At 58.8% G+C, this 12596-nt stretch overlaps 1 protein-coding gene across 4 annotated transcripts in view; it reads right to left on the bottom strand.

Moving 5' to 3' along the window:
• ZNF385C (zinc finger protein 385C) overlaps positions 1-12596 on the bottom strand; it is an 80981-nt gene that overhangs the window by 6572 nt on the left and 61813 nt on the right. For 2 of the 4 annotated variants that reach the window (XM_056362386.1, XM_056362387.1), the window contains exons 3-5: positions 7748-7890; positions 2821-2931; positions 475-646 (exon numbers count right to left, since the gene is read on the bottom strand). In XM_056362386.1, coding sequence (XP_056218361.1) covers positions 475-646; positions 2821-2931; positions 7748-7890 — 426 coding nt within the window. The other 2 variants (XM_056362389.1, XM_056362388.1) reach the window with 2 other exon arrangements.

The raw sequence follows: 12596 nt of genomic DNA, 5'->3' as shown, positions 1-12596 counted from the left end.
CGGCAGCAGAGCCCTGGTCCGGGGACACTGCCCCTCCCACAGCCGTTCTGAACATCTCCCAGAGACACCAAATCCCAGGGGAATTGCGCACCATTTCCCCACAGCGCTGCAGGGACGCACAGGGGCCAGGTACCCCCTGGAGCGTGACCTGCCCAGGGGCTCCTGGGCTGGATTTCCACCCCTTCCCCGCGCCACTGCCCCCAGCCAGCCGTGCTGTGGACCCCGTGGAGCACAAAAGCTCATTTATTAACGCTGGCGGTGGCATTTACGCTGCACTAATCGCAGCCCGAGCAGCAGCGGGATGCAGGGGGATGCTCAGGCACCAGGCAGCTGCGGTTCAGGATTTAATCGGGCTCCTCGGGATGCTGCAGGGCTGGGAACGCGAACACCACCGGGAACCGGCCAGGTCACTCGCTCCGGTGTCACATGCTGCTGGCACAGGACACACACCCCCCACACCCCTTGCCCGCGTACCTGTGCTGCTGGGCTCCCCGCTGCCCTCGGGGCTGGGGGCAAAGTCGGCTGTGCCGTCCCGGCCGGTGGCCCCCGCCGCAGCCCCCACCGCCTTCTGCTTGTTCTTCATGGCCTCGATGGCCTTCAGCCTCCGCGCGTGCTTGTGGCCCTTGTAGTGGGCTTCTGCCTGGTTCTGGGGAGGGAGAGATGGGGACGGCTGTGTCGGTGCTGCGGCCGGGCACCCGGCTGGACACAGGGAGGACGGGCGGAGGGGTCAGCCCCGAGCCGTGGCCGCTTCAACACGTTTCCAGTGCAGCCACCTCCCCTGGTGACATCCTCCCCGGGGCCAGGGCTGCCTCAAAGGTTGTATTTTTAGCTGGGTGCAGCACAAAGCTGCTTTCCTCCTCCCGCCAGACCGCTCTGCACACAAATGTATTCGGGCCAAGGTATCACTTTGCTAAGACATCACCGCACTGCACGCCCAAGATAAGGACCCCGCTCCGATTAAATGCATCAAGTCACTTTTTAAAGAAGCTTTCAGGCAAAATTTACGGCTTCAGAAACATGCAATGAATTGCTAGCTGTAAAAATAAAATAAAAAAGTACATTGGCGGGGAGGACACGTCTCCCATTGTAACCTAACGGGTGTCTGACATGCAATTTACATTCACGGGCTCCCTTCTCCCAGCAAATGCTGAATAATGAAGTGCACGTTGATGGGTTCATGCCTGCACCGAACTGATAAAAACATACACAAAAGAAAATCACCCGAACATTTGTGTACGCTGCAGTCAGGGACAATGCCGCATTGTCCCTAAAAACAACCGCAGTTTCGTGATTTATAAATCCAATATGAATTAAGACACTGTACCACTGAGTAGCACGGATTAATTTGCACGGCATTCTCAGAGGCCGGCTGAGGCTCCCCGTGCTCGGTAGGAAGAAGCATCCTTTCCCTCCCCCCATGGCTTTCCAGGGGCTGGGAACAGTGTCCGGGGCTGCGCAGCGATGCTGGGTACGTGGGAACGCGAACGGCCCATCCGAGCACGGGGCTTCATTAGCAAATACAATAAATTCCCACCAGATAACGGGGCTGGGCTGCAGCCTAAGTAGGTCACCCGGCACCGCTCTGCGCAGGGACACGAGTGGCGTGTGAGGGTCTGCACCAGCACGTGCTCTCCCGCAGATGTGACCTCGGCGGGGGGGACACGGGCAGGGTGGGGGGCGAGCGGCTCAGGCTGCCCACAAGGGACCGACTCTCCCAGCACCGCGCTTCCAGCCAGGATGCAGCATGGAAGAGGAAAGCGATGCTTTTCCCTGAGCCGCTTCATTGCGGAGCAGAATAATTAAGCCCAGAAACGCTGACTTTGGCTGGCAGGGCAGCGCCCAGCCCCGGGCTGTGCTGATACAGCTCAGCCAGGCTGGGCCAGCACCGCGGTGGGAGGCAGAGCCAGGCTGGCCAGGGCACAGCTGCCCCGGGGAGGCGAGAGCAGCTCCCGGCAGCCCGTGCGCTGCCAGACACCGAGCGCGCAGGCAGCTCCGGCAGATGAGACCACGCTCGGGGGCATCGTCCCGTGGGCACGGGGGCTCAGCGCTGCCTCGCTCCTCCGGGAAGGGACAGCCGAGGCCAGGGGATGCTCCCAGGCTGGTAACACATGTGCCGGGCTGGGCTGAGCGTGGGAGGCTCCTGCCTCCATCGCTGCCCTGCACGCAGCGGTGGCAGGAGGGGGCAGATGGGCTTGTGCCACCCAAGCGAAGGGCTCCGAGCTGCTGCCCGTGCGGAGCAGGCTCCTGCCGCTCCACTCCCAGCAAAGCCCGGTCCCTCTCCTACCAGCTTCGAGCGAGAATTCCCTTTCAAACCTTTTTATCAATTCTCCCCACCAAAGATCAGCTGTGTGCAATTCATTACCGCGGGGATGAATGAATGTTTCCTTCCTCCCCTCTACAAGGTGGTTGATTTACTTAGACTAAAAAGCTGGGGAAAAAAAAAACAATCACACCAGAGCTCTGGCAAGCCAAGGCAGGGAAGATTATATTCAGCTCCCAAGGACCAGATATGAATTGCACAGGCTGATAAAGCAGCTTAAGCACAAACACCGAGACCAAGGCAGCAGGGAACAGACCTGAACAAAATGACAAGGAGCAAAAAGAGCCAGGACAGCAAACAGAGGACATGGCAGCATCGGGAGCGCCTGGGCCCACGGGCAGGGAGATGTCGGTGGAAACACCAGCCAGAGCAGGCACAGAGCGAGGGAGGGCAGAGCTCCCAGGAGCTGCCACCTGCACGCCGGGCATCCCCACCGCGGGATGCTCCTGCCGAGCCGCAGGCGCTGGCACCGGCCCCACGCGCCCACCGGCCCCGCTTACCGCCGAGTTGAAGCGCAGGTGGCAGATGTTGCAGGAGATGAATTGCTTCTTCTTGAGCGGGGCGGGCACGCCAAAGGTGTGGCTGATCACCGCCTTCTGCACTGGGTCCATCTGGAGGGGGAAGGAAGGCAGAGGGCGGCTGGGTGCCGTGCCGTGCTGGCTGCCCCGGCATGGCACCGCGACGCGGCGAGCCCCCCTACCCACCACGCTCGCCGAGGAGCCGCTGCAAACGCCGGCAGAGCTCATGCCTGGTTGGTGTCTGGAAGGAGCGAGCGGCTGGGGCTGCAGAGGAGCCCCACTGGCCTCGGGGACACCCCCCGCACAGGGCAACCTGCCTTCTGTTGATGCCTGTTCTTGGACATTTTTTAAAAAAAAATTCCAAAAAAACCCCAAATCTGCAGGGTCCAAATGCCTACAGCAGTCTGGCAGAGGGGATGAGGCCACTGTGTGGGCACAGACCACGGAACCCCATCCTCCCCAACCCCACCGTGCTCCCCTGCGTGTCCCCCCGGTCCCTCTCCCCCCACCAGACACCAGGGTCACGGGTGGCAAATTATCGGTTTCTGTTTGAGCTCCCAGTTGCTGCCCTCAACCTCCCAGTGCCACGCCAGTTCCTAAGAGACTTGGCAGAAGGGGAAACCACCAAAACGGGGGGCACAAGCGATCAAAATGGGCAGCCGGCCATTAACCCTCCATGTGCTCCGCATCACGGAGCTGCCACATCCCTGCGCAAAGCCGAAGGGGGGGGCAGAGCTGCCGCCGCACAGCCCAGCAAGGGCCAGGGGAGGGGACACGGTGCCCACCGCCGCGGGCACAGCTCACCGGGGGCAGGGTGCCCATGCAAAGCCACCGCGGGCTGCACGTATGCACCGTGCCCTAACCACACCACAAGGCTGACGACACGTTACGGCGCAGCTGCCGGTACCTCGGCGGGCACGAGCATGGAGGCAGAGCAGCGCTGGTTATCCGCACGCTGCTCCCGCTGCCGGCGGGGCAGATACCTGCCAGCTGATGACAGCCCCTGGTGATTCTGTCTCTCCCCGGGGCTCGGCGTCATTCCTCAGTCCAGGCAGCAAACTTCTTCGAAAAGCCATAATTGTTTTAAACGAAATGCATTTATTAAGGGGGGCGTTGGAAATAAGAATAACCTCTTTGTTCGAGCACGGCTATAATCTATAATGCAAGTATTGTTCTCCTACCCTGTGGCATAGGAAGATTATCTTATCTGAGTCCTGCTGTCAGTAGAGCCTTGGGTTTTCAGGCGATCGTATTTCTCTGCAAAGCTATTTCGTTGCTGAGACAGGTGCATCAGTCTTCAAGGCACATGCCTGGACAACAGAGCCATTATCAAGACCCCAAATTCCTTTCCAGGAGTGAGCAGAATGGTAAAAGCAGGTGATTAATGAAGTGCCTGTTTGCTATGAAATTTTACTCACTTATCTGGCATATAAACGAAGAAGCATTTGGAGTTCAGTGGAGACCTGGAGGAAGCTACAGATGGCAAAGATGCTGCTCCACCCCTGACGATAAACATTGCAATGTCCTAAAGGCAGCGTCGCTGCGCTGCCTGTCTGTGGCCAGAAGCAGGGCCGGCACTTGTTTTCAAGAGAAACAGCTACCTTTTCCACACAAAGAAAAGAAAAACGGCTCTAACCTTCACAGCAGCATCAGCTGCCAGTACCCGGCTGGTGGCTCCCATGGGCTCATCCACCCCCCGAGCACCAAACAGGGCTGGGGGACCAAGGAGGATGCAGAGGAAAGGGGGATGCTGGCACAAGGATGCAAAGGTGGCTGGGGACTGTCCTGGCCTGAACTTGAACCTGCCATTGAAGCCAGCAGCACCGGGGCTGTGGCCAAGCACCAACTCCAGGGCAGTGGTGCTGAGCGGCGCCAGCAAAGGACCCCCTCGTCCTCCCGGGGCGTGAGGCGATGGCACCAACCTCGGTCTTTACACCACTTCTGCTTTCGCAAAGCCCCCATCGCCTGGCCCCACGGCGCGGCAAGAAGTTGTGCCCATCAGAGCACCCATGCTGCCCACGACCACCCCAGGCAGGTGCGGAGCCACGAGCACCCCTGGACCACAGCCTGGCTCTTCACCCCAGCCCCGCGCATCCCACCACAGCCAGTGCAGCTGGTGAGCACCACTGCTCCTGCCATCCCACAGCAAACGCAAGCACCGCATCCTGAAAAGCCTTCGGGCACCCAGCCCCATGGAGCACCCCCGGCGGGCTGAAGAACCCCTTGCCACGGCCACCCCTCGCTCCATCGAGCACGGTCCGCTTGCCATGCGCAGGGGGCTTCACTGGAAGCCCAGCCTGGCGCCATCCAGCACGCAGCACCGAGCGCATCCAAAGTCCGGATGCCACCTCAGAACCCTTGTACTTCTCTCTGAATAAAAATACAAACCCACCATCAACTTCTCCATAGCTTCTCCATCACTGCTGTTTCAGCGATGAAAAAGTGTTCCCAGCTCTCTGCCGGGGCTGGTGAGGGTCTGTGCCACAGCGGTACCTACCAGCACCCGCAGCCAGGTGGGCTGAGCCCCTTCCTGGCACTTCCCAGCAGAGGCAGGCTTTGGGCACCACACGCTTGGAGAATAAAGATCTCAGTTTTATAGTCAATTCTTATTGACTCACATTACTTTATCCCTGGATGTTCCTACCGATATAAATAGCGATCCTTGTGCTGAGCTCCCTGCCGCCCACCGAGGTCAGAAACGGGAATTCACAGGGACACAGCATCACTTCAGGTTGCGTCTCCTGTTGTGGTTTGCAAGGTGCTGCTGGGTCCTGAGGATCTGCAACATCCCAAGAGCTCAAAAGGGCGTTTTGAGCATGAAACGCATCTTCTGTGTTGCATTAGGGCTTTCCCCCCCCGCCTGTTGTTGTTAAAGTGGCAGGAGAGCTCAGCTTGGAAAGGTTTTGCTTGTTCCAGAGTTAAACATCTGCTGGGTTCGTGGGAGCCTTGTGACCTGCTCAAAGTGCAAAGTGTTCTGCTGTGCCGCTGCAAACTGCTCCTGCTCTGCGGGGCAGCGCCGAATCCTGCACAGCATCACCAGCAACGCCGGGTAAGCAAAGGCAAACCCTCAGATTTCTTTTTATAGCAACTCCGATATGGCAGCTCTCTCAAAAAGTAGAATACCCCGAGTGACACCCCCTCCCAGCCTCCTAAATCACCCCTGAGGCTCAGCTGCCTCAGGCTGACCTGGCATCACGGTGACTTGGGCAGGGAAACAAGGAGCTGCCTGCCCGGCTCTGGGGCGCAGGGATGCTCGAGCCCTGCACACCGTGAGGACCGGGACCCTACCCTGGCTCCCTGCGAAGCCGCCTGCCCATGCACGACGCTGAACCCCTCGCACCCCCAGTCTCAGCCGCCTCTCCAGCACAAACACAGCCCGAAGGGGCAGCTCACACCCCCAGACAGTCAGGGCTGGCTTCGCTCAGCTAATATTGCACACCGATGTGAGCTCAGAGCAATGAACTCAAGGTGCCCCCAGCACCTCCATCCCCATGTCCAACACCCCCTGGGGCAGAGGAGTCCCCACCCAGCACAGAAGCAGCTCGACAGGGCTGGGCAGCTCCAGCAAGAGATTCATTTCCCAAATTGTTATTATTTTTTTTTTAAAGCAACACAACCCTGGAGGACGCGTGCCAAGGCAGGGGCAGGCAGGAGCCAAGGAGAACAAACAACAGGGTCTGGTTCAAGTTAGCTATTGAGTCCAGCGACTATAAAAAGGAGCCCAGACAAAGAGCAGCAACCTTAATGGCATCAAAAAAAATCCTCCTCTCCTCTGTTTCTGCTTGTTAGCACAGGGGAGAGACAGGCTAAAGCTGGGATTTCAGGAGAGCTTAAAGGAGTTACATGGCTGAATCCCATTCAACAGCAACAGGAATCCTGTACTTAATTTCTACGGCTGTCTTTGAAGATCTCGGTGATAATTTGCACCTTCCAAGCACGTTTAATCTCAAAGCCATTTACAAAAGGCTGGTGAGCAAGCAGGCAGCTCAGGAAAGTCCTGGCTCCAGGCTCACAAGGGAAAAAACCAGGCATTTACCAAACGCAAAAACATCAGCCGTGCCTCTGCAGGGGGGAGCAGCCCCAGGTCCCTCTCCCCACCGCCCCACCTCCCTCTGCACAGCAAAACCTGCTCCTCAGCGATGCCAGGAGCCCGCTCTCAAGAGAACCCCAGGCGGCTGAAACACCAGGGCAGGGACTCAAAGCAAGGCAAGAGAGGGGCTCCTGGAGCAGATCCCATCCCTCCCATCAGCAAGAGGCGCAGGGCAATACCTGGGTGGATGATGGAGACCCGAGCTGGGCTGGCAGCAGCCGGGGAGAGCGGCACAGAGCTGGGAAAACACCGCTTCACACCCGAGATACTGTCACATGTCTTTGGGCACATCCACGTCAATTTAGACATGTAACAGAACGTCTGCAGAGACACACGTGTAACTGCATAACCCAAGCACTTGGTCCTCTGGTTCGAGGTTGGGGACCCTGAGCCCAGCCAGGCAGCAGGAGAAGCCCCACAGCTACCAGGCTCGCCCAACACCTGCAGCACCAGCCATGCTCCTTGTGTCTTTATAGACCTTCTCTTTCTTTCTTTCCTTTTATTTATTTATTTTTCAACTAATTAACTGCTCTCCAGAGCTACTTTATTAATATTGATTCCAGGAGCAAAATCCAATTGATCTTGGTTAGAATACACCATCTTTTTAATTCTGGTATATAAGGGTGATGGCTGGGCAGGAACCGCTCCGAGCTAAGGGCAGGGCGGGTGTGTTGCACCAGCATCCAGCAGCCAAAGACCCCAGTAATTAAGACAGAAATTACCCTCCAGGGTTTGAGAAGTGGTGCCATGTACAAGAGGAACTCCTGCAAGGGAGGAGGGGTCCGGCAGCCGATGCCCACCCACCCCTGTGGGACTCACCGTGTTGAAGTTGGGGAAGAGGTTGAGCGGTGACGTCCCGTTGAGCCTGAAGGTCAGAAAGTGCTTGATGTCCAAGGGGGGATGAAGGGGACGGCCGGGGATAGGCAACGACGCTAAGAGGGGGCTGCTGTGTCCGGAGGGACCTGGGCAGGCAGAGGGGAAAGAGCAGCATTAGCGTTGGTGGCCCCTGCTCGCAGTGAGGGGACACGCCACATGGGGACATGCCACACAGGGCCATCTGCCACAGGCTCCGGACCCTCCTCGGTGAAAGGTCCCAGCCTGGGGGTGCCCTGGGCACCCCTCTGCCTTTGGGGCTCAAAACCAGCATGCCAGTTCGAAGCCCAACACAGCATCTTTGCGGCAGAGCAGATGTGCAGGAATTCGCTTTGAACCCTCTGAAAGGTTCAAAACCTCCCCTGGGGCAGCAGCCCCTTCCCCAGGCTCTCCCACGGGAGCCCCCGCAGCCCTGGGCTCCCCACGCTGACTCCCCCTTACCGAAGCTGGGAATTTTTTTCGGTGCCGGCAGCAGCCGAAGGAGCATCCCAACCCCACGCACCCCAGCACGTGCCAGGTGGGGGGCAGAGAGCTGAGCAGCCCCCGCCACGGCTTTGCAAAGGTGTTGAATTTGGGGTACCCCTGCGACCCTCCAAGCCGTGTGGGTGCCCCTCCACAGGTATTCTGGGGGGAAATCCCCAGGGATGGGCTCCCCCCAGCTCCAAGCCGCTGGCTCCTGCACTGGAGCCACCCGCTCCCCGGCCAGGCATTGCCACCTGCCTCGCATCGTCCCCCGCAAACCAGCCGCGAGCTCCGGCGTGTGATTTAAAAATAGCCTGGAGTTATTAATAATTTTCTGTTTAAAAGAAAAACGCCCCTGGGAAGGAGGGAAGGCTGCACAGAGGGGATCTCTCTCCAGCCTGCTCCCCGTCCCAGCGCTTTGCCCCGCTCAGCAGCCCGAGGGCTGAGGTTTTCCACCTGGATTCATCCATCCCCCTGCTGGGAAAGCATCCTCTGACCCACGGAGGGCCTGGGCTGGGGTCGTGTGCCTGTGCACAGCTCGGAGGGCAGAAAAGTTAAAGAAAAAAATGAATAAAATACAATAAATAAGGTTTCAAAATGCTGTGAGCTGGAAAAGCTCATTTGCATCTCGCGTTCACACCTTCTCCCTCCTCCAGCCCACCTGGGCAGCCCTGTCCCGCTGCCTGGAACAAGGTCAAGGCCACTGTTCCTGGGGTTTTTTTATTTCTTTCTGGGCTCTTTTGCTCTTTTTCACCTCAAAGGCAGCTGCCAAGAACAGCAGCAGTCCCTCGCGGGAGGACGAAAGCGGTCAGTGCCCAAGGGATGGAGTGCTCCCGCAGAACCACCGACCACGTCGCGACCACGCCGAGGCACTCGCCCCCCCTGCAGCCCCCCTCACCCCGCTGTGCAGGATGGGGACCCCTGCCCAGCAGTGGGTTTGGTGCTGCTCTCCCATGTGCGCTTTGCTTTTTGCTCGGCACCTGACCCTCCGCCGGCAGAAACCAGGCTGGTGCAGGAGCTGAGCTACGAATCTGAAATGCAAAGTTTGAAAGATTTTCGGAATTTGAGCAGCCAGTGCTCGCCCTGCGGGCAGTAACGACCTCTTTCTGGGAGAGCGCACACGGGCGGCTCTTCAGCGGCACCGGAGCCGTCCCGGAGTCAGGCTTGACTCCGGGGAAAAATTACATTTTGCTTCATCAGGCGTGCATTGATCGAGTTAATTCCAGAGTCGCCCAGAAGGGAAATCTGTGAAACTGTTTAAAAATAAATAAATAAAATTATTGCAACAGCCAGGAGAGAGGGAGCAAAGGCAAGCAGAAATGGGTGAACGATGCATAATTAACCTTCTGAGGCGTGAAACAGTATTTCTGCATCAAATCATCTGAGACGGCTGGCCCGGGCATTTGGGGTTGGGTTGCAAGGGTTTCCACTTGCCTTTGTCAGTATGGTTTGCACTGAGCGCACTAGCCTTAAAAAAAAGATTAAATAAATAATAAAAAAATTTATATATTTTACATTTACCACCGAGAGGAACAAGAGGGCAGGCAAATGCCTCCTCCCCCATCACCAGGAACCCAAGGCAGGGAGTTTGCTCCACCAGCAAAACCCAGCTGCTGCTGCTGCACAGCCCCACGGCCGAGGGGTTTGCTCCCTGGGGTGCTGGGGGGGCACAGGGTCCCAGGGCTGCCCACCACTGCCCACCACCACAGTAAAGACAAGCCACACCAAGCCACTCTGGCACATCCCTGAGCCCAAATCTATGGATTAAACATATTCCTGGGCTGGGTCTGCAGCCCAGGGGTCAAGAGCCCAGAAATCCCAGCCAAGACAGGACCTGGCAGAGGGGGCAGGATCTCTCCCTCCCGGTTTTGCCACTGAAGTAGACAAGACCCCCAGGAGCAGGAAAAGGGATGAAAGCCTCCAACAGCATCATCATCATCATTGAGGCACCCTGCGAGGAGCGGCCACAGCACCTGCAGGCATCAGAAGGAGGAAAGCCAGCGCCTGCCACAGAAGGGATGTGCTGCAGCCGGCACGGCTGGCCATCCCCGGCCACCGAGGGCAAACAGGACAGCAGCTGCATGGCACAGCGACAGAGGCTCCATCAGCTCCGCTTTGCCTGAACCTCATATGATCACAAAAACCCAAGTGCCACGTGCAGGGAGCGGGCAGATGAGTTTGCAGCCACAGACCCAGTGCCAGCAGAGCTCCCCGGTGAGGAGCGAGCTACCCGAGCATAGAGAGAGCCACCCCAACACGCTACAGCACCCCCCAGGGCACCGGGTACCCGCACGATGCTCTTGGGGCATCTTCCCAAGGTTACGAGGCCGCATCACTGCGGATCCAGTGCCTCACCTTTGCTGCAGGGCAGATTCCGGCAGCAGCTGCGGGCTGTATTTTTAGGTATTAATTAGACACTCAATTAAGGGGATTTGTTCTGGGGAGAGTGGCAGGGCCCGCAGGTCTGTATAGGATGACATGACCTTGCCCGCGGTGATGGGCACGGCCACCGGCAGGGTGGGCTTTGCTAGTGAATGGCATCCCCAGATGCTCAGCCTGCAGTTCCGGAGCGGGACTGTCCTCTGCCACAGCGCTGTCATCATCCCGCCCCCAGTTTTGGCAAAGCAGCCCCCACCTCTGCAGCAGGCACCCCTGCTCTGGCACTGCGGGTCCTGCGGGTCCGGGACATGCTCGGGGCTCCGGAGCGTTTTGAGGGGCTGGTGCAAGGAGGGGAGCGCACGAGCCCCACGTTCCCGGCATGAGCACCCTGTGTCCCCCCTCCCCCAACTCCGCAGGGAGGGTGCATGGATGTTCTTAACTGAGCATCCAGGCCTGGCCAGAAGACACCAAACCACATGGCATCACCGCCGCAGCACCGCGCATCCTCTGCCTGGGGCTCAGCCCAGCGCCCTCAGCTCATCCCTTCCCAACCCAGCTCCTGCCCTGCAGACACGCGACTCGGGAAGGGGTCCATTGGAATTTAAAGACGTGTTTCAGTCTTTCCTTTAACCAAACCCACCGGGACCATGCCTGGCCGCCGTCCCCAGCCTGTGCCCCCCACCTCCTCACCCCACACAGTGCCTACACGCACATCTGCACCAGGTTTGCTCCCAGGTCCCCTGTGAGGCACATCAGAGGGACTGTTGTGCTCCAACGTTACACACGTGCGAACCTCCAAGAAATGCCTTGGAAAACGGCGGAGACACCGCTGTGGGTTTTCCTACCAACACAAGAACCTGCCAAGGACCCATCTCCGTAGGCGCCGGCTGCCTCGAAAGAGCATCTGGCGCAGAGTCTGCACAGGACAGATGGAGACGGGAGCTGTTTATTCACACAGGAGCAGTCTGGCTCCCTCCCGTTTGGTAGGTGTTCTCAACAAATTTTGGTGGTGTCTCAAATCCCTTACCCAGGGCTTTAAAGCTTTTGTCTCCGGCCAAGCATGAGCTGAATTCACTCCAGCTCTTTCCAGGAGACTCTTTGGGAAACACGTGTGTGCTCCAAAGGCTGCCGGCAGGAGAAAAGCAACACCCAGTCGCGATGCTGGACAAGGACCGCAGCACCAGAGCAGCCCTGGCACTGCTCAGGGTCTGGACCAGTGATGAACAGATTGCACCACGCTGGAGCCACCAGACTCCACACACCCGACCGGCACCGCAGCGGAGCTGCTGGCCCTGAGACAGCGATGCTGCGGCTGCCCTGACACTCCTGGCCCCCACAGCCCCTGCCTTGGCTGAGCACAGCCCCTCCATCCTGCCCACTTTCCGACGGGAAGGGTCAAAGGCCCCTTCAGCTGGGGGCTGCAGAGCTGCTCTGTGCCACACACTCCAGGGCCAATGCCGGTTCCCAGTCCCCCTGGGAACAGGAGAGCGCACGTTGTGAGCACCATCCTGCCCAACCCTCCTATCTCCAGCCTTCGGCAGCCACTCTACAGGCACCGTCTGGCCAGAAAGCAGTTGCAGCAAAGCCCAGCTCGCAGGACACGGGCACGCCGAGAAACACAGAGCCAAACCCAGGGATGCTTGTGAGTGAGCAGCTTTCACCCAGACACACTTGCCACCAACGCAGCATCTCCACCTTATGGATCAGCTGGAAGGACACAGGACACAGCCCCTGGGCCATCAGCGGTGACCTGCCACCAGCCCCGAGGACAGAAATCCCGGCTCTCCCTGCCTCCGCTGCAGGCACAGGGCACAGTGCGCCCATGGGAACCTGCGAGACCACCAGGCACCCCCAAACACCCTGTCCCCCCATCTGACATGGGCATCTGGGGGCACGGCACCCGTTGGGGTGGGCAAATGGCAAACCCCCGCAGGCGAGGCAACTGCGCCGGCCA

This window comes from Falco biarmicus, chromosome 17 (genome assembly GCF_023638135.1).
Source record: "Falco biarmicus isolate bFalBia1 chromosome 17, bFalBia1.pri, whole genome shotgun sequence".
NCBI lineage: Eukaryota > Metazoa > Chordata > Aves > Falconiformes > Falconidae > Falco > Falco biarmicus.
Note: the sequence above shows the minus strand (reverse complement) of the source record. Positions and strands in the feature narration are given on the sequence as shown.